This window comes from Corvus moneduloides, chromosome 16 (genome assembly GCF_009650955.1).
Source record: "Corvus moneduloides isolate bCorMon1 chromosome 16, bCorMon1.pri, whole genome shotgun sequence".
NCBI classification, from domain to species: domain Eukaryota; kingdom Metazoa; phylum Chordata; class Aves; order Passeriformes; family Corvidae; genus Corvus; species Corvus moneduloides.
In genome coordinates, this window is record NC_045491.1 from 15615569 (window position 1) to 15642919 (window position 27351).

The following is a 27351-nucleotide window of genomic DNA, read 5'->3' on the forward strand; positions in this document are numbered from 1 at the left end:
GCCTTTGGCACTGCCAGGGATCCAGGGGCAGCCACAGCTGCTCTGGGCACCCTGTGCCAGGGCCTGCCCACCCTCCCAGGGAACAATTCCTTCCCAAGATCCCATCTAACTCTGCCCTCTGGCAGTGGGAAGCCATTCCCTGTGTCCTGTCCCTCCATCCCTTGTCCCAAGTCCCTTTCCAGCCCTCCTGGAGCCCCTTTAGGCCCTGGAAGGGGCTCTGAGCTCTCCCTGGAGCCTTCTCTTCTCCAGTTTTATCTCCACTCCTTCAGGCTACCTGGTGCTGCTCTTTGTGCAGACAAGCTCTTGATTAAGTAAAGGATATGTTTAGGATAAATAGATTTAAGCCAGATTTGAAACCAATTGAAATGCATTCCCAGAGCAGCTTTTCATCCAGTTTTATTAAGCCAAAGAAATCTATTTGGACATAATAAAATGCAGGGAAATCAGGCACACGATGCTCACTGGAGTGAGACTTCTGGCACTGCAGTGCACAAGAGCCAGTTTAGTGCAATTATGGAAATAAGTGCACATTACTGTGATTCTCATTACGGATAAACTGCTCATGCTTCGAGATTCACAAACCTGGCAATCCGAGTTTAATTTTCAGGTTTAATGAACATTATTTACCAACTCCTGAATTCACACTGACATGCACTTTTCAGGCAGCAGGGTATTAGCTCCTGGCCTCTCCAGAGTTTGTGCTTCAAGAGGCCTCCTGCTACTGAAGGGTCAGAAGTCATTATCACTTTGCTCCAGTGGCTCTGGCTTCCTTGCTCGGAGACTGGATTTGCCTGGGGAAATTTCCATGCTGTCATCTTCCAGATCATCCTCCTCCTCCTCTTCTTCATCTTCATCCAGGTCAATCTCACTGTCCCCTGAGTCTTCCTGCAGGAAAGGAAACAGGAGTCCCTAAGCAGCTCAGCTCTGCCATGGCAAGGCCCCTTTGCCAGCCCAAAGTAGAGGATGGCAGTGCTGGCTTCTCCCTGCACTCCCAATGGATTGCAAACCTCCTTCCCCACCCCACGGGACTGATGAACAGAAATTCCCTGACTTCTGCTGGGTCTGGGCTATTAAAAACCTGGCAGGGTGTTTAACATTCAGGTGAGAGCTACTGTGAGACCACAGAACCAAGGTGAAGTGGAAGAAGATGAACCACAGAAGAGGAACCTACCTGTGCCTTGCGCCGGCCTGGCCGTGCTGCAGCTGGGGTCCCCTTGGAGAGCCAGAGTGGAGGAACAGCAGAGGCAGAGCAGGAAAAAAAAGTACAAGAACGTAAAAGAAAACAGAAAGTACCCAGGCTGGGAGCAGGGGAGAAGGCAGCAAGGGCAGGCACAGCTCGGGTATCGTGTACCACACCAGCAAGTGACACAGGCTGGGCACACACCACTGGCTCTTCCTAACTCCAAGAATTCCTTGAGGGGTTCAAAGCAGCCTCACTGGTTTCATTCCCTGAGCTGGGATACTCAGAGGCCACAAGGGTGTCTGAGCTCCGAGAGGCTCAAGTCAGAGGGCAGAGCCATGAGACAAATGAAGTGGCTGCAGCTGAGGGCAGCTGAAGGCTGGATGTGCTGGGGCTGTGCCAACAGGGAGAGAGCTGCCAACAGGGAAGGCTAAAGGGAACCGAAATCGCAGAAGGTGCCTGTCCAAATCTGTCACTAACGTGGCCAAGGACAATCAGGCAGCACTGGGACTAAGATGACATCTTCACCCACAGCACAGCACTCTGCCCTTCCTAGAAATGGGCCTGGATGCCCAGGAGGCAACAACAGCCTTCACCACACCCATTCTAGCAGGAGCAAAGAGCAGAGCGTGGGCTGCAAGTTCCTCTCCAGACACAAGGTGAGGGTGCCCAAAAAGCTGTGGCTGCCCCATCCCTGGAAATGTTTAAAGCCAGGTTGTACAGAGCTTGGAGCAACCTGGTCTAGTGGGATGTGTCTCTGGGTGGAACAGGATGGGCTTTAAGGTCCCTTCCAGCTCAAACCATTCTGGGATTCCCAGAGATGTCTGAACCACCTTCCTTGAGACAGGCAGCACTGGGGCATGTCTGCTGGACTGAGACAGAAAGGTTCCATCTACACTGGGAATTCCCAGCAGCACAGGCTCAAACACCAATCCACAGTCACCACAGTTGTACTGTTTCCTACCACTCTCCAAAACAGTGCTCCAGCATCACTGGAGGGCAGAACAGCCCCACTGCTCCTGGGATGGCAGCAGCTTTTTGGGATGGTGGGGAGAGCTAACTGCAAATGCCAACCATATCCCAGCAGCTGGGCTTCAGCTTCCTGGCACAGATGCAGCCACTCAGATGTGCCCAGAGGCACACAAAGGTTGCCCACAGATGCCAAAGGCTGGGCACAGATACAAAGCCAAGTGTCTCCTGTGCCAACCTGTGTGTGCCTTTTACCTTGTCCACTCACAGGTAAACCACAACCAAGTGCAAGGCCAGGAGCCCTGGGGCAGCAGGAATCCCAAGGGCACAGCTCACAGTCCTGCTCTCATCCCTGTTCCATCCTCCAGAGGACTGAGGCTGCCAGTACAGGCCATGGACAAGGAGGGGGTTTTTAGAGCAATGAAGGGGATTTAGGTCCATTTATTTAACTCCTGCTGCACTGCACTAGTCCCTGTTCCCAGAAATCTGCCCCACAGTTCACCACAACAGCATTCCTGCAGCCTGTGTGCCACTAGTGCTGCACTGCAGGATGGGGTGAAAGCACACGGAGCCCACAGACTCCAAGAACAAAGGAAAAATAAGGAAATACGCAAGGAGAGGTGTCAGCCTTTGGAGAGGAGGGGAAAAGCAGGCCTGGGACGTGAGCATTCAGCAGGTAAAAAGGTGTCCCTCCAGCTGAGGAGAGAGCTGGCATTCTAAAGCCCTGTCAGAGAAGCTCTGCAGACACATGAGATGGTTACTCACATCTTCCTCCGTGTCTCCACCTTGCATTGATCCCACGATCCGTGTGCCAACTCTTCCTGCAGGAGCAAAGAGAATCACCATCAAACCTGGCTCCTGGTCACAGGAGGGAAACAGAATCACCATCAAACCTGGCTTCTGGTCACAGGAGGGAAACAGAATCACCATCAAACCTGGCTCCTGGTCACAGGAGGGAAACAGAATCACCATCAAACCTGGCTCCTGGTCACAGGAGGGAAACAGAATCACCATCAAACCTGGCTCGTGGTCAGAGGGAGGAAGAAAGAGGGATAAAGCTCAGAGGGTATCCCTCAGTGAGAGGATGAGATCCCAATTCATGCAGTCACCTCCCTTGTTAAGCCTCATTGCTCAGGAGAAGGTAGGAGGGGGTAAGGCTAACAGTAATTAACACTGGACTCAATGACCTTGGAGTTTTTCTCCAACATTCTATGATTCTAATTCCAGTCAGGGTGCTATTTCCTGAGCTACCTTATTCCAGCATGATGGTTCTGACAGGACAAGAGGCAATGGCCACATTAAGAAACAGGAAATTCTATCTGAACACAAGAAACCTTTTTTTTCACTCTGAGGACAGCCAAACACTGGAACAAGGTTGCCAGGAGAAGTTTAGAGTCTCCATTCATGGAGATACTCAAAACCAAACTGGATGTGGTCCTGGACAAGCAGCTCAGACCTCCTGTTTGAGCAGAGAGGTTGCTCTAGATGATCTTGAGAGGTCCCTTCCAACCTGAAAAATCCATGAACTGGCATGTTCCTTCCTCTGCTTTGGTACACAGAGAACAAAAGCCTGTTTTTTCCATGTGGTGAACCCTTTGTCCTTTAGAGAGCTCAGACCCTTTCTGATATTCCAGGAGGGATTGAATCTCACAAGAACTCCTGGCAGCGCCCAGGCAAACCTCAAGAATTTCCTGTTGGGAGTTTGATGTGTAAAGCTGAAGAGGGAGGTGGGGATCTGCAGGGAGCTCACTGAGAGGGGAGAACACACTTGTGCCTGCTTGGCTGTTCTTGGCTACACAGAGGCCATGGGAAGATGTTAGCAGGTCTCCTTTGCTGGGGAGGGAGCCTGGAAGTGCTGGGAATGGGGACAGCAAAGCTGTGAGCAAGGAAAAGCTGCCTGTGGGCTGCCTGGGTGACTCAGCCCTGCTGCCGCACCCACAGAACCCCCTCAACATTCAGTGGATCCTATTTCCAGCCCCGCTGTGTCCATCCCATCTCACCATCTGTTCATCTCCTGCCATCACCAGCTTCCTCCATGCCCAATATGGATTGTTCCAACCTAGACAATCCAATCTGTGCTGTTTTTAGCATGAAAACAAAGCTATACCCTGGCAAACCTCTTTTTTTCTACTTCCCAAAGCACAAAAGGTGACAGGTCTCTTTTGTCCCACGCAGTTTGAGCTGAGTTAGTGGTAGGAAAAAGCTGCCTAACTCATCCTCAGCTCACCAAAAAACCCTTGTTGCATCAAGGCAGATAATTAAAAGGATTTTATGTCTTTATATAAAAAGCAGTGGCCTCTATCCAGCAGTTGCTGATAACACAGGAAGTGGAGATGGAATGATAAGATTTCTGGATAGATCTGTCTACAGGCTTTGGAGACTTTTGCTCTAATTTATGCTACACTAAATGATCTAAATTTGGAGATGGTTACAACTGACATCCTTAGATGACAACAGAACCCCATTTTTGCCCAGCCTACAAATGACTCTTGAGTTTAACTGCAATTTTACTCTGTAAAAGGCTCAACATAAAGTGTAAAACTGGGAACTACTACCTCAAAAGGAGAAAGCTGCAGGGAGCTCCTAAAATAAGACAAAACTGAGAGAGATCCTGAATATAAAAGAGAATCAAGATATCAGGTAAGGAGAGCTGATGGAATAGGACAGTTCAAAATGCCATGGGAAGAGCTTAGAGAATGCTCATGGAAGGTGTGCAGGATGCTGCTCCTCCATCAGTGGGCACAGTGCAGACACCCTATGGACGTGTAACTGCTCACACCTGGAGAACTCGAGGATCTGGGACTGCCTGGACTCGGATCCCTACATTTTCTAAGCCAGGGTAGCACCTCTCTGAACTATCAACTGTGGGATCAGCAGGGTTAGGTCCTGCAGCAAACCCTGGGACACTGCCAGGAGTGATCCCAGGATGCAGAGGGGCTGGGACTTCACCTGAGCACTAAGATGTAAAGAGGAGAGAAAGCAGATTTTCCATGGAGCATTATTTTCACTTCCAGACCATAACCCCCCAAGTTTCCCTGTGTGGGAGCACAGAGGGCAGATGGCCGTGGTGCCATCTGCACCATGTGTGTACTGGGGGCAGGCAGGAAACAGAGGAGTCACCTGCAGGGGACAGGGAGAGCTGGGGACGTTGTCACTTGGTTTCTGGGGTTCAGTTCAGCTGGGCTCACAGGAGAGAGAGGAGAGAGCCTGTGGTGTTTCCTTACAGATAATGTGAATCCAGCTGAGACAGGCTGTACAGAGCAGTAATTACGAAAGATGCTGGTAATGAACAGGCTGTAATTCACTGCACCTTTGGACTCCAACCTTCTCCCCGTGCATGGCCATGGTGTGTAGGCACTGAGCCCTCAGGGAGCAGAAGAGAACGTGCATCCCTGGCTTGGAGCCTGTGAGCTGTTGCTGTTTTCCCTCTGTGTGATGTTCCCCGTGGTACCAACCTGTGCAGCCGCCCAGGATGGAGCCCCAGGGCTGGGATGATTTCCAGCTCCTCACCCAGCAGTGGGTACAGGTTAACCCTGTGCCTCAGAGCAAGGAGTGACACACAACTCGAGAGTCTGGACAGCCTGGGAGGGGGGCAGGTGGATTTAGAGCTGACACATTTTGCTCCCTGGCTGGAGATCTGCAGTCAGGCTCCAGTGCTTAATGTGAACTCACAGCATGAGCTCGCAGGAGACACCTCTCTTCCCTCTGCATCACGTTCCCTTCCACACACAGAAAAATGGGATGAACCTTCTGCCTGATCTTTCTGAACTGTTGCCCTTTGGGCACTGTGTTTTCAATCACAGAATGACAGAATATCCTGAGCTGGAAGGGTCCCACAGGGATCATCAGTCCAACTCTGGCCCTGCACAGACACCCCAACAACCCCACCCTGGGCATCCCTGGCAGCGCTGTCCAAACGCTCCTGGAGCTCTGGCAGCCTCGGGGCCGTGCCCATTCCCTGGGGAGCCTGGGCAGTGCCCAGCACCCTCTGGGGAAGAACCTTTCCCTGATATCCAACCTGACCCTGCCCTGGCCCAGCTCCAGCCACTCCCTGGGTCCTGTCCCTGGCACAGGGAGCAGAGATTGGAGCTGCCCCTTGGGAGGAGCTGCAGCCCCCGCTGAGCTCTGCCCTCAGGCTCCTTCTCCAGCTGAACAATCCAAGCACCCTCAGCTGCTCCTCAGACCCTTCCCCATGCCCATGCCCCTCCTTTGGACACTCTCCAACAACTTTAGATCCTTCTGATATTGTGGCACCCACAACTGCCCCAGAGCTGAGGTGAGGCCACACCAGGGCAGTGCAGAAAAATCCCCTCCCTTTAGTGCAAGACCCTGATCCCAGCAGCATTTTCCAGGCATTGCCAAAATCCAGGGATTCATTAAGCACAGCACAGCTGCTGTGTGGGGGAGCACACTTCAGTTTATTTCTTATACCTCCATGAAAAGGAAATCTGCTTGGAAGTGAGGGAGCTGTTCCCACCATGTCAGACCTACAGCCTCTCCTCCTTCACTAGCTCTGATGTTGGGATGGCCCAAAACCTCCTCCCTCCAGGCAGCACCTCCCTTTCAGACACAAAACCTCCAGCCCACAGCAGCTCTGCTGGAAGCAGATGCTGACATGGAGGGAGAAAGCCCCATTTCAGTTTGAGACAAATGAATTTCTGTGAATCCCATCTGCAGCCCCTTTTCAAACACTTCTGACTGCCCACCTTTCCCCAGCTACAGGAGCCTGGTAATATTGTCCAGCAGCTGCTGTACCAGGGAATTCAGGTCTGTAAACTTATCTGAGGGACAGGAATCTGCAGAGATCCACACAGAAATACAGGAAAATGGGAAGAGCAGCTGTAGCAGCTTCCTCCCTCCCCAGGTAACTTTGCTCACAGTATTGACAGTCAAATCCAGTGTTTCAAACACTGTTTTTCCCTCCCACTTTTCCCTCCTGTTTGACCTGAGGAGGCAAGGAATAAGAGACTAATCTGACTCCCCAAAATGCTTTTACAAGGTTTACAGTTAGGACTTGATTTGGTTTGCTAGGAAAGTACATTCCCTCCAGGAGCACAGCCACAAGGACCCACATTTCCCACATGTACAAAGCCCCAGGCAGAGTAAAACTGCCCTTGGGGAAGTTCCCCAGGAAGGAATTGATTTTTAGAAGTTCATGGAGAGCAGGATCACTTCGGTGAGCTCTCTGAGGTGCTCTGGGAGCAGGTGGACTTGTGAAATTTTCCCCCTTGATTCCATACATTACCCAACAGCTGGAGAACCTGAACCCTGCACAGCCAAATCCCTCCCATTCCTTGTGCCTCAGCTTTGTCCCTCTGTCCATGGAATGTGTGAAACCCACTCATCTCCTTGCTTCCATAGGCTTTGAATCCAGGCAAACACATACCAGGAGATGCCTGCAAACACCAGGGCTCCTCAGAGCCATCAGGAAGAGAGCAGCTGCCCAGGGCAGAGCAGATTTTGTTGTGTTGCTCTGTACCTCTTGGTAACTGCCAAGAAATCAGGCAGGGATATTCAGAAGGGCTCTGGAGTTACAAACAACATTCCCAAGCCCCAGATGGACTGGAAAGTTAAGAATTCTGTGCCCAGCAGAGCCTGTGTCACAGCTGCTGCTGTGTCTGACTCACCTCTGCCCACCTGACACCACATCAGGCATCCTTTCTGTGCAGACACCCAAATTTAATTTGGCCTCACAAAGAGCACCTGGAAGCCCCACTGAGTGTGGGAACTGCAGATTCCTGGTGTTTCTGAGACTCAGGCCTGGCCATGCTGGCACTGCTGGACACCAGGAGGATGCTGACAGTTTCTGGAGTCTGTGGCAGAAGTTTGCACATGCAACATCCCTGGCAAATCCTCCCTGTGGGCCCTTCAGTATTGCCTGACTCTGAACAAGGCATTTTCTTCTGGCTTTTTTCTCAAAACCACAAGCTCCAGGCACTCTGCAGCAGTGAGGAGACCCTGACCCCTGTTTGTAAAGGGTTTCTAAACAGACTGCCTGGGGGAATGACTTGAGAAGGGTAAAGAAGGAAACCACATCCTGTGTGCTGGTAAGAGGCAGCTGTCCCTGTGGATGAGGCAGAGGGATCAGGGATGGGATCACACAGCATCTGAGGGATGCCCAGACAGCTGCAGAGGCCTTCAGCACATTTTTCTTATCAAGACTCATTTCCACAACAGAGAAGAATTTTGAGAAATCCAGATTTGTTACCATCTTGTGTTTGTAAAGACAAATGCACTTGCATACATCTCCTCATCGTGGACTCAGAGATGTTATTTCCTTGAGGAATCAGAGGGAAGGGAAAACCAGACCATTTATTTAACATGTGGTTTTAGAAATTAGGCAGGTGACAGCCACAGGAACTCAGTGTGAACAAGATATAAGGAGCAGGCAGCTGTTGCATATTCCCAACTGAATCCCTCCACTCTCCTGCCAACCAATTTCACACCTGTGGTTTCTACACACCTGGGGGAGATTAAGAGGGAAGGAAAACATTCTAGAAATTCCACAGCAGAAATCTGAACACGGCCACAAGCTGGATAGAGAAATTCCACAAGCAGAGTGACAATTCCCACTGAGAACAGGACTTCCCTGCTTTTCAGCCTGCCTGCTGTATGGAAGGATTGGGAACAGGACTGTGGAGGCTCACCTGAGAAGATTTTTCTGTCAAAACTTCCCTTTTCCCTACAGGACTGAAAAAAAATCAGGGATAATTCAGGCTCTGCAGCCTTCCCCCAGCACGCAGGGTGCCACAGGCACTCAGCAGCAAGTGCCCTCTCTGCCAGCACATCATTAACACCCTGATCCTCTGGGCCAGCTCAGCCAAGGAAGGGGGCTCTGAGAGAGCCACTGTGTGACTTTGGACTGATTGTCTGCTAAAAAGCCAGGGTTTTATAAAGCTATCTTCTTACAGGAAAAGATCAAATGGGGCTGAAGTTGTTCCTGTCTCAGTAATGAAATGGTCTCTGTGGTCAGGTCAGGGCAAAACCACCCCTTAACACCAATGTTACGAAAGGAAAAGAGCTACAGCACTGGGAGAAATGGTTCACAGGAGCTGAAACACCCTGGCAGTGTGGAACAGAAGGTCATTTACAGGCACAGTTCCACAAGGACGGACTCTTTCAGCTCCATGCAGCAGCACTGCCTCGTCACCAGCACAGTGTGTCACAGTCTGTGGGTCCCCACCTGCCAGCTCTGCAAGGGGAGAGATCCTCGTGATACCACAATGCATTTCAGGACTCTGGTCCTGAGAAGATGGATCTGCACATGGAATCACAACATCGCTTCAGAATCTGCCACTTTCTGACAGTTGTGGGTGACAAAAACCTATTTAGTTCAAGGGGAGACTGAACAGGTTCTTAGGAGAACATAAATGTACTGAGGGTTAGATTAAATCTGTGGAAGCCACAACTGATGGGGTTGAAACAGCTTGAGAGCAGTAGGGAACCTGAGGGAAGTTCCCATGTGCTTCCCCAGACATTTTCTTACAACCAATGCTGGGGAGGGACCAGGCTGGATGGATGCTGATCCAGCACAGCAGCTTCTGCATTCCCAGGACAAGGCTTTGCATCCTTTACCACAAAGTCCACCCCAGCTGCACATGAACAACCACCCTGCTGCAAACAACTCATCTATGGCCTGTTTCAGGCAAGAGGTTTCTCTGCACTGCAAATGGTTAAGGCTTTCAAGGCTGAAAGAATTTTTCTTTGGCTCTCTGACAAAACAAGAATCTTATTGCAAGTGCCACCACAAATTCAGGGAAGTCCATTGTACTTGTCACAGCCTCAAATATCTATTGCCAGACAGAATAAAAATGGATGTGAAATTTTACTCACATTGACAATGTTAAAATTAAAATGTAGAGACTGCATTGCCTCCAGCTCTGGTGTCCCCAGCACAGGAAGGACACGGAGCTGCTGGAGTGAGTCCAGAGGAACACACGGAGATGCCCCAAGGGCTGGAGCCCCTCTGCTCTGGAGCCAGGCTGGGAGAGCTGGGGGTGCTCACCTGGACAAGAGAAGACTCCAGGGACACCTCAGAGCCCCTTGCAGTGCCTAAAGGGGCTCCAGGAGAGCTGGAGAGGGACTGGGGACAAGGCATGGAGGGACAGGACACAGGGAATGGCTTCCCACTGCCAGAGGGCAGGGCTGGATGGGATATTGGGAAGGAATTGTTCCCTGGGAGGGTGGGCAGGCCCTGGCACAGGGTGCCCAGAGCAGCTGTGGCTGCCCCTGGATCCCTGGCAGTGTCCAAGGCCAGGCTGGACATTGGGGCTTGGAGCAGCCTGGGATAGGGGAAGGTGTCCCTGCCCATGGCAGGGGGTGGAACGAGATGAGCTTTAAGGTCCCTTCCAACCCAAAGCAGTCTGTGATTCTATGATAAATCAATGGATTCTCTGATTTACAAATGCAAATGATCAGTGGCACAGGGGTTTATTACAATCAGCCCCCTCAAGGAGGGGACTTGCCTGTAACTGTGATATTGTGACAATAAAGCAGCTGTGGTTTCCCAGGCCCACAGGCAGCACCTGCAGCTTGGCCACTGCTCTCCCAGCCATGAGCTCTCACCTCCCTGCTCCCTCCTGGATCTGAGCCCTTCCTGCCTCCCTAATGCTGGTTTTGCCATGTTTGCTAACCCAGCAGCACTGAAGTGAAAGCTCCAGAGCCCATTCCAGCTTCCTTCTTCAGCTGCTCCTGCCTGTTCCCCTCTGCACGTGGGGAAGGGGTCCATTTTCTCTCTGCACCACACAAGTCTCCCCCAGCTCCCTCTTTGCTGCTCCATGGGAAACTAAATCCTGTAACTTTAAGTCTTTTAATTGGCTGAAAGAATAAAACCAGGAGCAGTATTGTCAAACCTGCATTTAGTTTGAATTCTGCTGCATCTAGGCAGAGCTGACGAAAGGGCTCTTGAGGATGAGAGGGTGCTGATTTTTCTCAATTATACCAAGTGGCCTAAAAAGAGGGATTATCTCTCCCTGAGAATTTTGCCTCTATAATGGCAGAACACACTGGAATATCTGCCCACCACAGAGAGAGGGAGGAAGCCTTATCTCCCAGCACTGATAACCTGGGAATTAGAGATGTGAAAGTGCACCACAGCAGCCACAGGGACTGAGCACAGTGGGCCCTTTCTCCTCAGTTTGAGAGCAAACGTGGCTCAGCAGCATGACCATGTAAGAAAGCACAAAGCTTCAGAGGAAAGTGATTGAAATATCTTAAATTGAATCAAGGAAAAAAAGCAGCAATTAATAGAAATAATGTTCTTGCTGTGCCACCTTGATCATTACGTGTATTTTAAATGCAAATTGCTGAAGAACACCAACAGATCTGTGGTGTGTTTAACAGCAAACAGGCAGACAATATTCAACCCTGGTTTTCTAAAGAAGCTGCTGCTTCTGACATTAAACTCAGGTCTTAAAGTCTGATGAACTAACACTGAGTTTCCATTAAGGGTAATTAATGATAACAAAGCTCTTCCTAGAAAAAATTCTACTTGCAGCAAAATCTATGACTTTTAGAGTAAAACTAAAACTGCTATTAAGAGCAGCAGGTACTCAGGTCATGGTGTTTTCTGAGATGAAGCTACACTTTGGGTCACTTCCAAAGCTCTAAAACCTTTCCTTGAGAAATGCCAATGTAAAATATTCTTTAGGGAATATCAGTGTTTCTAGCACTTAACGAGAATTTTCAATTTTCAAGAAAAACAGAGGAAGGGAGGATAAACTTGAATTACATAGATTTGAGAACACCAGCTTCTTTCCCTGGTCTCAGTCAGAGAGGGGAAAGCAGAATTCCACTCACAAAACCCCACATATTTGCAGTTTATCTAAGGAACAGGTACCAGCAGGAATGGTGGCACATGAAATCCCTCACAGAGGCACTTGCTCCAGAACCCAGAGAGGTTTGTGCTGACAGTTCAGAATCCCTCACTGCTAACAAGAAGAACTGCCCTGATTTCCTGGCTGTGCTTTGCTCGACTCCACACTAAACAGAACGTTTCTCTTCCCACCTGAGTGAAACACAGACCCTCACACAGCAATTCCTCTGAGCTCCTTGTGAGCAGTGGGATCAGCAGGCAGAGGCTGCAGTTCCACTCCCCATGAAGCAGGACAGAGGGCTCACATCCCTCCCTGGGAGCAGCAGCTCAGGTTGCTCCACCTGTGCCCAGTCAGTGCAGGTGGCTTTACTGACTCACTGAAGGTTTCCTGTGGAAGACTCAGCTGAAACAGGTGCCAACAGCTAAAGGGAAAGAAATGCTTTGCAATGAGAAGTGGTATTGCTTCCCTAAGGCTTTGGATAAAACTACTTCAGGAATGTGTAAGGCAATACCAAGGCAGGATTTTCCCCATACAGTGATTTTTTTCCCCCAGTAAATAATCCTTCATTTGTTGCCCTGGAAGCATTGTTTTCTCCACAGGGCTTTATTCTCCTACAGCTCCTGAGAGCTGAGCAGTGCCAATATCCTGAAGGGTGACAGGGGCTTCTTCCATTTGCAGCTACTCAGGTAATTCCAGCATATCCCTGTGAATCAGGGCAGCTCAGGAAGGGGTAGGATACCTTGCAGGAGAGCGTCGGTGCTGATGCGGTGCCTCATGATCTGCAAATCCCCCTCACTGTCGGATCTTTCATCCTCCTGGATGTCTATGTCAGAATCATCATTACCTGGTTAAAAACAAAGCCAGTTAATATCCCCCAAACCAACCCACAGCCCAGAACAGCAGCAGGACACAGGAGATACCAGCAGTTCTACCTTTGTTGGAGCCCAAGAGGAATTGAAAATGCAGCTGCAGAGAGCTTTGGCTCTACACAAGAGCGCAGGAAAGTGGCCAATATCCACATCCCAAGGAGAAATCCTACAGCATGTGAGTGCCAAAGCACCATTCACTGCAAACAAAAGTCTTGGGACAATCCCAGACTGTACCATAAAGGTGCTGTTTAAACCCCCTCTCCAGCTATGAAGAGAAGGTGCTACTTCAGCAAGTGATTTAAAGATAAAACTTTTTGAAAAGCATTGGAAGTGTGTGTGTTTATTAACACGTCTCCTGGTTTTACCCTGACACCAGCAATGTCAAAACCCATCCCCTTGGACTATTTGCCTTCCATTTAATCCTAGATAAGCACAGTTCCACGTCCCCACATAAAAGGAATGCAGCTACAGCCAAACCCAAGATGTTGGAGGGACAGGAAAGCTTGCAAAGATGCAGGAACTTCTTCAGATATTTTCATCATCTGCCTTTGTTTCCTTCTCCCCATCCAAAGTAAAGCTCCCTGTCCAGTGCCAGGACAAGCCCAACAGGACCCCACGGGAGCACCCAGCACAGCAACATTTGCTGCTGATTATTTAGAGAAAATAGGCAATTCTTTCCCAGGTACATTTAATTACACACACATCTGAGCTGAAAATGGAAATAACTACTTTAATTAGGATTAGTAATGAGCTGACACAGCTTTGCAATATTTAATTATCGGACAATACACAAATATTAGACATTTTCCCATCCTCTTTTTCACTGCTATATTAAGTTAATGAGAAAATAATAACTGGCAAGGGAAGTATTTGCTAGCCCGGTAAGATGACAAGGCTCCAGCAGAGTTAGCTGTAATTTCTATTTGCACTTTCCTCTTTGGCAAGTGAGGGAATCACTCACTGCTGTGTGACCTGGAGGCTGCTGCTGTTTGCCTGGCATTTAGGAAACTGAGGTTCTGCTCAGCCTTGCATGGGCAATCTCCATGTGGAGCTTACAGAAAGGATTCAAGTTTGTGCTCAGTATATTAAAGAATGAATTTATCACATCTGTGATGGCTCTTACTGCTACTGAAACGCCCTCATTCTTACTTTGTGGGTTTTTTTCCTTCCTTCTTGGTTATTTTATTTTTAGCAGCAATTTCTCCCTTTCAGGTTTTGTCACTTGTGCTCCTATTAGGCAGCACCACTGCCAAGAGCTGAGGCTGCTGTAGGGAGCCCACTGATTACTTGGCCCAACCTTTCCAATTCCATGCCCATCTGTGCATCCTGCTCCTCTCTGGGATCTCCTGAGCATGAGCTGCCAGCTGAGCAGGGACCAACGGCCTCCCACTGCCAGAGAGCAGGGCTGGATGGGATATGGGGAAGAAATTCTTCCCTGTGCCTTTAAAAACCCTGGATTGCCTTTCAACCCAAATGAAAATACCAATTCAACTGAACTCCCAATATGTCATGGAATGGCCTGGCTTGGAAAGGACCACAAAGCCAATTTTGCCACCCCTTCCACTGTCCCAGGCTGCTCCAAGCTCCAATGTCCAACCTGGCCTTGGACACTGCCAGGGGTCCAGGGGCAGCCCCAGCTGCTCTGGGCACGCTGTGCCAGGGCCTCCCCCCCATCACAGGGAGGAGTTTCTCCCCAGTAACCACAGTACAGCACTTTTCCTGCTGAGTTGTGACCTTGAAACAAATCCTGTTACGGATCTATGGCAAGAGTTTGGGTTTTCCTTGAATAGCCTGGCTGGAATCCTGGTGCACAGACCCCAGCTCGGAACATCACTGCAGTGAACTCGTGCCAGAGGCTCTGGGAAGTGACAGCTGCAAATGCAGCAATATTAAAATCCCTGCCTCCAAGCCTCCTACTCCCTCTTGAAAAGACATCAAGCACCTTTTACACTCCCCCAAAATAAATATACTGCTCCAATCCAGCCCAAGGGCTACTATCACCAAGCCCAGCTCTGCCCATGCACAATCTGAGTCACCAGCTGAGCCAAAATCTCAAGGACACAGAAGCAGAGAACAGCACTAAAAAATTATTCAAATACACAAGATACAGAGAAGCTGAGTACAGGCTTTTTATCAGGATTAAACATTAGACCAGCCCAGGGCTTTGTATGACCTGTCCTAGGCAGTGTCCCCCCAACAAACCCCTCACTCTACACCCCGTGTGCCCAGTTCTCGCCAAAATATTCCTGGTATTCATAAACAGTGACAATTCAGGAAGTTTCATTTAACAACACGTAGCAAGACTTGTTGCCCTAGAAGAAGCCACAATCTCATTTGTGTAACACTGCACAACCAACTACAATCAATTTTGGGGAGACAAGGAACATTCCTTATGAAAAAAGCAGGTTTTTCTCAGGATCAGCATAAAGCAATGAAGATAATCAACCACAGCACCACAAACTGCCATGTGCTTGTACATGGAGTACAGAACCACTAAATGGAGCTGGCTTATGAGATTTATATGGGTTTACATGAGGATTACTGGAATTCTCACAACAGACTTATTTATTATTATTCAGCAATCCATGTGCCCCAATTGAGGCCAAGCTGGCAGCTTCCAGAAGCTTCAGACTGAGGTTTTAAGCAGCTCTTGTATTTTTATTGTGAAAAGGCAGTCAGCAGAACAAGTCTGTAAATTGTGCTGGGCCCATCTCCCCACTGCTGTGATTGACTCTACTGCACAGAAAACACTCCAAATATCAGCCTACCTGAGGGAGAATACACTGAGATTTTAAACGCCACTTGCCTTTCATTTCAACATTTCTATTTCATAAAGATGGGTTTCAGTCAACTAAATTAGCTTCCTTTAAAGCTGTCCAGTCACAAAAAATACATCCTGGTTCCACTGATCTCCAAAGGTGGGATTTTTGTTCCTGCTCCCAGAAAAAAGCCAGAGCTGATACCTGGACAGATAATACTATCCTGAAATGATTTAATTTCTGGTAATTTGCAATGCTTGAAGGAAAAGCAGCATGATTTAATAACTTAGCAGTGATTTCATTACAGATTTGGTAGTTTGCATCAATATTCAAGTAAAAGTATCCAGCTGTAAAATAAGAAGTTACTGTGGTGAGGATAATGAGCACAGAGGCCATTGTTTATTGATGTGCTCTGGAATTAGCTGTAAGTGCTGTGCAGAGTGCCCAATTTCATCAGAAATCCACTGCCTTGAAAACACAAGCATTGGTTCCACAGCAATTACAGCATTCAGCAGGATGCTGGTTTTGGTGAGAAAACATCATGAGAACAATCAAATGGGCAGCTGACAGCAACTTGATCCCAAGTGAAATCCAGTTAATAAGTGGCATGAAATAAGGGAGCAGGAAAAACCAAAGGGGGTGGGATTGGGATTTTAAATGTGCTGAAGGAGAGTGAAGCTCAGTGCCTATTGGAAGCCTCAGCTCTGCCAAACCCATCCCACTGTCACACCAAATCCAGAACACCAGGCTCTGTATCAGCCTGGACACTCCTAAACCCACAGCTCTGCACTCTGAAGGGAAAGAAAGGCTTGGATATAAAAATTTCTGGAGGGAACGTCCTTTGTCCTTAGCACAACACTGAGATCTGTCATCTGATCTCGAAGAAAAATTCAGCCTGGTACTGAGAGCCACTGAGCAAGGTCCAGATGTGTGGAAGGTCCTACAAATTCCAGTGGAAAACTTGGATGTTTGGAGCTGTGTAGCCAAAAACTGGGCAGTAACAGCAACATACAGCAACGAGGAGCTTGCAGAGGTCGCTCTAAGTGCAATTATTTACCTTGCTTGGTCATTTTAGGATCACAGAATCATGGAATAATTTGGGTTGCAAGGGACTTTAAACTCATCCCATTCCAGCCTTCCCATGGGCAGGGACACCTGCCCCTATCCCAGGCTGCTCCAAGTCCCATCCAGCCTGGTGTATCCACAGAATCCAAACTCCCAATTTATCAACAAGGATGATTAACAACTGCTTGGGGAAACAATAGGTCTCAGCCACTTGAAGTAATTAAAATTAAATCTGGATGACAAGCTCCACTTAAACTGGGATTTGGACTCTCAGCAGGAGTGAGCAGTTAAGTTATTTTTGGGCCCATTTGATCAAGAGGTCGTATTTGGTGACCAGAACTATTTCTAACAGTCTTCCAAGCCAAGAATCCATCAAAGTACTATTAAATTAGACCATGAATTTGCAATTACCCAACAAGCACAACACAAAGCTCCTGTGGACCAGTTCCAAGTGTCTCTCACAAGATGGATGGCTTAAGCACCAGCAATATCCTCCAGGAATCATCCAGGAGCTCCCCCTCAAATCCCACAACTGCTGCAATGGGGCTTTTTGTTTGCCTGCTGTCAGATTTTAAAGCAGCAGCTCTGGAGTAGAAAGGCTGCACCCAGGAGCATCAGTTAATCCTCTGGTTATTGCTGAACAAGATTCAAGCAGTGCAGATTTCCAGATGCTGGGGGAAATGAATGTTTACTCATTCTACAGACCAAGCCAGAGGATGCAGGGTGGACTGACTGGAGCAGCACAACAGAAAGTGGCACAGTCAAGGACAAATTCAGTTTTACAGCAAATACTTCTGCATATTTAAATTAATCCTGGGCAAAGCACTGGGCAAAAGAAATACAGGAAATATTTTTGAAAATTCAAAGGGTTTACTCTTTATATTTTCAAAACAAAATATTTTACTTTTTAAAGAATATATAGTTCATATATATTCCTACAAGGAAGGTGGAGAGGGACTGGGGACAATGGCCTGGAGTGCCAGGCCAAGGGGGAATGGCTTCCCAGTGCCAGAGGGCAGGGCTGGATGGGATATTGGGAAGGAATTGTTCCCTGGGAGGGTGGGCAGGCCCTGGCACAGGGTGCCCAGAGCAGCTGGGGCTGCCCCTGGATCCCTGGCAGTGTCCAAGCCCAGGCTGGATGGAGCCTGGAGCAATCAGGGATAGTGGAAGGTGTCCCTGCCCATGGCAGGGGGTGGCACTGGATGAGCTTTGGTGTCCCTTCTAATCCAAACCACTCTGGGATCCTGTGATTCTGCATTGTCTGCTTTTAAATTGATAAAAAGCTCCTGAAGAATGTGAGAAAATGCATTGGGAAAAGAGTATAAGAAAGTGAAAAAGAAAGATCTGTAACTGCAATAAGCTGATGAGTCTGAAAAACTGTTTCAATCCAGAAACATTCCAAGTGCCTTTTTGCTCAACAAAGTTTTTACAATGTTGGATAAATTTGAGGAAATGAACTGAATTTCTGCTGTGGTCAGTGACCTTCCCTGGCCTCTCCTCTCACACAATCCAGTACCAGAGCATCCAGTACCCACACCTGACAGGAGTTCTATCTACAGCCTTCATCTGAGCAATGTCCAACACACCAAGAGTCACTTTGCCATTAACAAGGGAACCAAACCCTGAGCTTCAACCAATTGGATTTGTTACTTGGCACCAGCCTTGGGTGTGGCACAGGGGCAGCAGATGTGTGAGACACCACAGCCTGGATCAACTTCTCTAAGAGCATCTTCTGCAAAGCAAAGATTAGAAAAATAACAGCAATTTCCTCCCTGCTCAGCACAAAAAGACATTCTTATACTGCTGCAAGTACTTAATTGTGTGTATTTTCATCAAGCAGATAATACTCAGAGCCTGATCTGTAGAGTTCAAAACCTTTATGTTGTTTAAGAACAGTTTTTCAGACAATTTAGTGTTGGCTTTTTTTTTTTTTTTTTGTGCAGTGGTTTTATGGAGTTGCTCTGTCAGAGAGAAAAAACTGATTTGCAATGTGTGGCAGCAAAAGAAGAAAGAACCAGACTGTTTATCAATACCACGAAACAATTTTGCCAGTTTTACATGAATACCACAACAAATCCATGGATTTTCTACATTCTCAGCACAGATCTGCACAACTCAACCTCCATCCCACAGCTCTCCTTTATTAGAAACAGGATTTAGGCTTCTCAGCCTGAAACTCAACTGAAAGCTGTCCAAAACTCCTGCAACTTTATTGCAGAGAGAAATGAAGTGTTAATTTGGAACCCTTCTTACCAAATTAGCAGGAGATAAGGTCAGGGGATGCAGACAATGAGAGAGCTGATCAATTACAAGGGTCCATGAAGGTAACTGCTCACAGGACAGAGAGGATGCTGACTTTTATCAGTTAATTGGAACAAATTCATCACCACCTGCTAGCCCGTGTTGTTAGAAAAGTCTCATTAAGTGTCTTGCAGCTCCCAGGGGCAACGTGTAAAGAGAGTGAGAACCTGCCCTGTTCCTGCCAGGGGCACTGCCCCTGTGACCCCTCTGAGGAGGGAAACGGTGAACCTGTTCCAAGAAAGCTCACTCCAGCCCCTCAACATTCCAGAGTCAGCCAGGGAGTCCTGGGATACTGGGAGACACCAGGCCAGCCTGCCCACCTTCCACTGAGCCGAGAAGGAGCTCATCCCTTCATCTCCAGAACCTGTTCCATGAGCAAGACCAAGTCACAGCAGGGTCCACTTCAACCATCCTGGTGTCTTGTTGGGTTGAAGGGCCAGACAACAAAATCCTAAATTTCCAAACAAACTGAAGATGGAATAAAACTTCAGATTAAACCACCCTGCTTTGTGTGGGGGACATTACTCAAAAATCTAAGTGGAATAATGAAGTATTTAGCAAGGTCTGTGGTGACAGGACAAAGAGTGATGGTCAATTTAGACAAGAAATTGGGAAGGAATTGTTCCCTGGGAGGGTGGGCAGGCCCTGGCACAGGGTGCCCAGAGCAGCTGGGGCTGCCCCTGGATCCCTGGCAGTGTCCAAGGCCAGGCTGGACGGGGCTTGGAGCAGCCTTGGCCAGTGGAAGGTGTCCCTGCCCATGGCAGGGGGTGGAACAGGATGAGCTTTAAGCTCCCTTCCACCCAAAGCAGTCTGGGATTCTAGGAAATATTTTTCCCTCCAAAAACCTACTTCAGAAAGATGTTTCTGATGGTGAAGTCCTTCTTTACTCTTCCTTGTCACTGGCTCATTACAGAACACGTCCTCTCTCAGGAGCATGTAGCACCCGAAATCCAAACAGCTGAAAGGCTGAAGTGCCCCTGCCTGCAGCACCTCACACCATTTCCTCACCGTGCTCACAGCACTCCTGATAAAATCACTGCCAGATCCACCTGCAAGTCCTTGGGAATCCTCTCCAGCAGAAACTCCATCCCTCAGGTGATCCCTGCTTCTGGTGTGAATTGCACTGTTAACCCTGGGGGAGGGTGGGCACGCAAAGCTGCTCAGCAATGCTGAGCCCGTTCTGCTGCTCACTCTTTGTTCCCTCTTGTGCCAAACGTGTCTTTTTCCGGGGATGACGATCCTGGGATGAACACAACTGCTCTGTGAACTGTGCCATGTAAGACACCAACTTCTGCATTCTCTCACCAATGCAAATCTCTTCGGTTTGAATCGTTAAAAGGGCAGCATTTAATTAAAAAGGAGAGGAGGACAGGGGGGTGTGGTCTAAGGGGAGAGCCCAGGTTGTTAAGTGTGAGCAGACTGTGTTAATTAAATTAACCCGTGCTCCTGGCTGGACCACAGCCTTGGAGAACCAAATTTCCTGTCTCAGTTCCACCCCTGCAGACTTTCACAAAGGCAGGGTGGAGCTGAGAGAGATGGGACACGTCAATAAATGAGCCGGCTCTGGCAAATGGATCCTGGTGCTCTTGTCACTAGAATAAATACTAATTATGACAATTAGGTGCTTGAATTAAGATGTATTATGGCAATATTTGAGGTCATTAGAAGTAATAATCACATTCTTAGGTGGCAGTGAAATCAGTCACTGAAAGGCAAAGTTCCTTTTATTTCAGAGATGCAAAATGACAGAACAGTTTTCCAAGTGAAAATCCACAGACAAGGACAAAGCAGGGCAGCAAATTTTCACATTATACCTCACACTGCCAATTACTGATGGCTGATGTCCACCTCCTCTTGAACCTTTTTACCCCTAAAACTGTCAGAGAGAAGGACTTGGACTTTTTCACTCAAATAAATCCTTGAAATAATTCCACATGCTTATATTACAAATCCTGTATTTCAGCTGAAACTTCTTCACCGTGTACCTCACTGATATGAGATCAAAGATGGGCAGAAATCAGTAAATTTCCTCTTTCATGAGTTTTCTCTGAAAATCTCGGACACCAAACGAACTGGGAAGTGCAACTTTTATGTCTTTACTCAATTTCAGCTTCCATGAACTCTGCCTCTGATCTTAAGAGTTAACTTCTAGTTTCTCCCAGTGTCAAATAAAAATGCACAGATTGCAATATTAAATTCACAGGGGTAGTTCATTATGAAGTTCTGGCCGCTGTTTGGCTCAAAAAGATCTGGTTTGTGAGCTTTCTACAGAGTCTCAAGAGGTCATTAATTCCCTTGTGATCCTAATTAATTAAGAAGAAGGTTAGGAAAAAAAAAAGGAAACCCCCCCCCCCCCCAATTTTAATTGCATTCCCATTTTGCAGGTATGTTAAAATCAAACAAATGCAGGGAGGCAAATGTGGATTCTGTGGAGAAGACTGATGATCTTACAGAAGATTTTAAGCTGTGAGTTTTCATCTGAGGAAGTTCTGATCTGTGTCATGGAGAATCATTCTGAACACAGAACCAAACTCTGTGCCATGCACTGTGGCAGGCAAGTGCTGAGGACAGAAACTGGGGACAGAAACTGGGGACAGAAAGGACACTCTGGTTGTGCAGGACACTCCAGCATGTGTGTGATGAGGCACAAACCAGCAGCACTACTCACCCCCACGAAGCTTTTGGCTGAGAGAATCCTCTGTCCAAGTCTGCTCCCAAACCAGCAATCCCACAGTGCTGGGACAAGTCTGTGTCCCCAGCCAGCCCAGGGAGGGGTGGCAGCAGTAAAATGAAGCCTAAATCTGCTCCCTGGGATTGCCCAGTGCTCAGTGGCTGACTGTGGTCATTTCTCAGCTCTGCAGGTAAAACTGGCAAGGCAGAGGAACATTCCCAGAGGTTTCGTTCCCTAGCTCACTGCTGTCCTTTTAAAGTTGTCATGATTCCACTTTTTCTAACCCCGCCTACTGACTCTGTCATCCCCCCACATCCCCTTGGAAGTGGACACTTACACATGGAGTAGCCAGTACTTAGCAACTCCTCTGTTACTACAAGAGCTGAAGGAATCCCACTTACTTCCACTCTTTAGCAGGTGCTGCTCCTCCTCCTTCAGCCTGTTCTGAATAAGACGTAACATGTTGGCTGTTTCCTGCAAGAGGAAAAAAGGATTGCCTTAGGAAAGCTGCCACAGGTAGAATGGGACTAGAAAATGTTAGCATTGGAAATATTTTATGGAAAAATAAGTCTGATTTGAAACATGAAGCTCCTGCTCACTTTGAGTGGGAGGGTCAGGATATAAAGGCCAGGTCAACCAGTGCACTGAAAATCAACCTTACATCCCCACTGGGTGAAACATCACTTATCCCATGGAAAATGAGTTTATTTGTCTTCATCCCACAGAACATGACTGCTGGTGCTTTGAAAAGCAGGCTTTGGTAGTTGTTTTCAGCCAACAGTCCATTAAACACCAGAACTGGTTTGTGAAATGACTTCACTTCCAAACACACACCCAAACCAGAAAGAATCCACACCTTCCCAAGCATGCAAACAAAACTGGAGCAAACAACCCTATCAATAAGCTGGAAAAGTACAGCCATGTATTTATGACACCACACTGTAGTGCAGAGGAGAACCAACCAAATGTGAAGGTCAATGACACTAAAAAACCACAGAATGGGACCTTTCTAGTCCATTTTAAATGACATTTAGCTTTAATTTAGGTAATGCTAATGGTGAATAGCAAACTGAACCTGATGGAGTAGGTAAGATACGAATGCACAGAATCAGGCACAGACAGAACCCACAACAGGAACAGGTGGCAACAGCTGATAGAAGATTTAGCCACAAATTTTGCTAATTTTAGTCTCTTCCATTCCAGTCAGGTAGAGGAGAGTTAATTAATTGTGGATTGAAGTAAGATTTTTCTGAGCCTTTGATTTCTCTATGCAAAATATGATTATAATTAAAACCACCAGTTGCTCTGATGTGATCAGACCTCCACACTTACAGTGCACTTGTGGGAAGGAAACGTGGACTCAGCCGGAATATTCATGGGACAGAGGGAAGAAAGTAAAAAAAGCATCTGAAAGTGGTTGAATGGAGCCCAACCTTTTCACACTTCCATGTGAAAATGTGTTTCTGTAAGTGTGGAAGCTGAGAAAGGAACCTCCAAGGACCACCCAGCACATGAGGAAGTTGCTGGAAACAGAGGCCTGGGGACAGACTGGAATGATCCAACACAACTCGGCATAAATACCTGTCCTGGGAATTGAAATTCATGCTGGAAGAGCTCGCAGGGAAGATGTTTCCAAGTGGAAGTGATGTGTCACCTGTACCTGGTGAGAAACCGAGCTCAGTGCCTCTCTCAAGGGGATAAACCCTGATCCAAAAATCTGCTTTGGACAACCACACAAACTGCCTGCTCTACAAACTCTCAGTGCTAACAGAGACAGGGGCTCCATGGATACCAGGAATATGGCTAACAGATGCTTGGGACCAAAGGAATAACCCTGCAAAACTGAAGCAGGTGTGACAGTGTCCAGGGGGATAAAGCAGAAAGGTCAGGATGCCAAATCCCACGGAACGAGACCCTCCAGCAGCAACTTGCATCACCAGAACTACTGAAATCTCCAAAGTGATGGGTGTATTCTGCAGGGAGGAGCTGATTTCTGCAAAAACAAGGGAGGAATAGGCACAAGCATGGTTTTTAACTTGTTTTGTGTAGATTCAGAACATTTGAAATACTCTATGGAGGAAACTGCCCTTCCTTATGAATTCCTTCTTCACAAGTAACGTGCTCCACCCCCTCAGTGCCAGCAAAGCCTTTTCAAAAATGATGAAAATTGAAACGTATGTGGACCTGAGGCAAAATTTTCAGAGGTCTCTAGCTAACAGTGTCTCCTTTGGTCATTCCAAGGCCATCCAAGGCTTCCCTCTGCATCAGTGAGTCCCAGTATTTCCTCACTGAGCCTCACAATTGCTATCATTTTTATCTTTACCTCTTCTTCCCAGCCAGTCCTAAGGGTTAAATATGGTCAGTGATTTCAGTAAGCCCCTGCACACCTTCCCAGTGCAGCCTCCCCATTGCTCTGTCCCTGGGACAAATGGATACTTGAGGGGTCAATCCCCCATGAATCCCAACCCCACTGGCTGCTGCAGCCCACACAGTGCCTATGGCAAAGAAAGGCCAAAACAGGATACAAGAAAAAGACATTTCCCAAATGTCACGGGGACGAATTCATAAGCCCAGGAAGCACATTTAGAATGTTCAAAGAGCAGTGAAATAATCAGCATAGACATAATCATTGCCTGGCACTGTAATTCCAGACACACACCACGACAGCTGAAGCTGGCAATTCCAATTTAGACAAATGAGCAGCTCCCTTACCCTGCTTCCCTGCTCCTTCCCTTCTCCCACTCTCCAGCTCTGAGAAAAGCACTTGTGCAGCGACACAAAAGGAACCTGCTGCAAACGAATCCATCACAACAAAATTAAGCCAGGCAAATTCTCCACTGCAGCTCAGCATGTGCCTACCCAAGGTCCTGACTGGAGGATGAGGTGCTGCATCTGTGGGGAAAACAGCAGGGCTAAGACGGGGTTCATGAACTTAAACAACAAGAGAAATGAAGGCTAAAAGAATGTTTACCCACGCAGATGAGCCACTTCTCCCCCTTTCCTCCAGCCTTTCACCTGTGCTGCTGCCAGCAGCTCAGCTGATGTCATTGCAAGCCAGCCCAGACACTTAACTGGCAGGAAAAATGTTGTTTTTCTGCTGGTTTAGGTGTCTGAATAACTTGATGCATGGCTAGTTAAATGCCACTGTCAGCCCAGGGGACCTGCTGAGCCTGTGCATCCTCCCTTCCAGCAGCAGCCTATGGCTCCATCACTGCCACATCCTGAAAAACTCATCAAAAACTGCAGCAACAGAAAATGTTTTCAAAGGGCAGCTCCAAAACAGTCAAATCAGTGAACTGCTGGTTTCTGTCCTTAACAAGTGACATCTTCAAAGAGGGGGCAGAAGGTACAGCAAATCACAAATCTAGAAAGTCAACAGAATTTATCACTTCATTTTTTTAAGGTTTTGAATGCCTGCAACCATCAAAGCTGCATTTTTTTGGCCTGAGCAGCTTCCACCTTCCAGGTGGTGGAGGTGTGACACCACCTCCCCCACATCGCAGCACCTTAGCAGATGTAGTTTGTGGCAGCTCAGCAAAGCCCAGCCTGTGCCCATCAGAGATGGTTTTCTGTTTGAGGCTGGGCACCTGTGTGTGTGATCCATGGCTCCTGAGCTGTGACAGGGCACAAGAGCTGGGGGTGATGGACTGGAATGCTGCAGGGGCTCCTTCAACACTCAGTGTTGTACCAGGGCCCAGGGGCTGCTCAAGCGTCACATTTCCCTTGCAGCGTGGCAGGGTGACAGCTCCATGAAAGCAGAGATGTGACGTGCCCTGTGCTCGTGCAGCTCCCTCAGGGAACAGCCTGAGTGCCTTGGGATGCTGGATGGGTAGGAGCCACTATTTAATCCCCTGCTGAGTCTCTCCAGTAAAAACAGCAGGAGCTGCAGCAGCAAACACTCTCTGGATCCTCCTCTACAAGTGAATTTTACTCACATAAAGTGGCAGCTCCCACTGAGGAATCACGGTGTCAAATCAACACAATTTAAATACCAATTAACACAAAATCCAAACCAACCTGCCCCTTCAGAGAGACTCCCAGGACTTTCAGGGTACCAGGGATCGCTAGGGCTCAAAATCCTGCCTTAGGGGCAGACAGATGGAAATTCTCCTCCTCTGCATCATACATTATGCAGCCTCTCCTGGGTGTAAATCTGCCCAAAGGATTCATTTTTGCAAACAGCTGAGGGAAATAGGCAGCAAGGCAGGGCTTTCCTGCTGATACTGAGATCCCCTAATAACCCTGGCTCCAAAGGACCTTGCAAAGTCCCAGTCCAACCTCCTGCTCCAAGCAGGACCAGCAGTGGGATCAGATCACAGTGCTCAGGGCTGGAGCTTGTTGGGTCCTAAAGATCTCCAAGGGAGGGACCTGCATGTCCAAAGGGTGCAAAAGTTTCCTGACAGCAGGTCAGGATGACTTCTCCTTGCTGGTGACCTGTCCTGGGGCTCTCAGCACAAGTGCTCAGGTGTCCTTAGTCACCAGTGATGTCCCAGCTCTCCATGCAGGCCCTTGGCCAGTGACACACAAAGGCTTCTCAATCAAGTAAGTTTCACCTGTGTTTACAATCAACTGGGCTTTTTTTCATGCCCATTTTCTGTTGTTACAGAAATGTTACCTGTCCAGCACACTCCACTCAAGTAAAATGTCTGGGTTTTGTAGATGGGAGTTTGAACGAGACAGTACAGATATTCTGCATCTCAGTCGTCTTTAACTGGCAAAGCAGATGATTTTCCATCTAATACCTCGGAAAGTCTTTGCAATAAAATGTGTCAGAATGTTTTAATATGCTCTCATGTCCTGCTCTCTGCACAAGTAAAACAGCAATGCTGAGTTCCAGTGTGCAGGCTCTGGGGTGGGAGGGGTGCTTGGGGTTGTTTTGTTTTTAAACAGAGGCCATGGAGAACATCCCCAGCACAGCCTGCCCTGCCACTGACTCAGTGTTTGCCTTAAGGCCAGTGATCCAGGATTTAGCTAAGCCACATGACTGACTGGACTGCCAGTCCTTCATCCCAATCCTTCATCCCAGTCCTTTACCATGTACTGATGTTTCCAGGTTTTGGTTTAAACCATAACATCAAGCTGGAATTCATGAGAAATCATGAGACTGAAAACAACTCTGCCCCTGCAGATTGCAAAGCAGCAAGTCTGACAGCTCAAAACCAGGAACGGTATGAATGATGCAGTATTTGATCCTTTAAAACAGCTCAGCTTTTTGTTGGGTTTTGGAGGGGTTTTTTTTAGCTAACCTCTAAGTTTTTTTTAAAAACACCAGCAGGATCTTGAATACAAAGAATTTGTGCCCTGCAGCCAGCTGGCAGACACAATTACCACTAAGCAGAAAGGAAAGAAGTGGGTGAAATAGGAAGGGAATACGTACAAAAGCACAGGACAACAACTGGAGCTCACTGACTTCTTGCATTTGGATCAAGCATTTCAGTTTTTGCTTAAGCTATTCCTTTTGTTCTCAGACACACTCCCAACCCCAGAAATCTCTCTATGTCTAATGATTTCATTTTAGCAAGGGAAAACAATATTTCCTTCTGTTTTTCTCAGAAGTGATTTACAGTGCTCCCACTGCTCTGGAGTACCCTTGGAGGAGACCAATTTGCTGCTGGATTGAAGGGCTCAGCTCACCTTGACTTCATCTGGGCAGCTGCTCCTTCCTTTGTCACAGAACAAAGCACCTGGGATCAGCTCCTGCTACACTGAGGCAGCTGGTTTT

General features: G+C 47.9%; 1 protein-coding gene across 3 annotated transcripts in view; it reads right to left on the bottom strand.

Moving 5' to 3' along the window:
• Window positions 1–378: 378 nt before the first annotated feature.
• CLUAP1 (clusterin associated protein 1) overlaps window positions 379–27351 on the bottom strand; it is a 58111-nt gene continuing 31138 nt past the window's right edge. Inside the window, exons 8-12 of one of the 3 annotated variants that reach the window (XM_032126135.1) lie at window positions 22031–22103; window positions 12704–12808; window positions 2915–2970; window positions 1172–1213; window positions 379–885 (exon numbers count right to left, since the gene is read on the bottom strand). In XM_032126135.1, the coding sequence (XP_031982026.1) occupies window positions 730–885; window positions 1172–1213; window positions 2915–2970; window positions 12704–12808; window positions 22031–22103 (432 nt within the window). In that variant the 3' untranslated portion in view covers window positions 379–729. The remainder of the gene's footprint in view (window positions 886–1171; window positions 1214–2914; window positions 2971–12703; window positions 12809–22030; window positions 22104–27351) is intronic. The other 2 variants (XM_032126133.1, XM_032126134.1) reach the window with 2 other exon arrangements.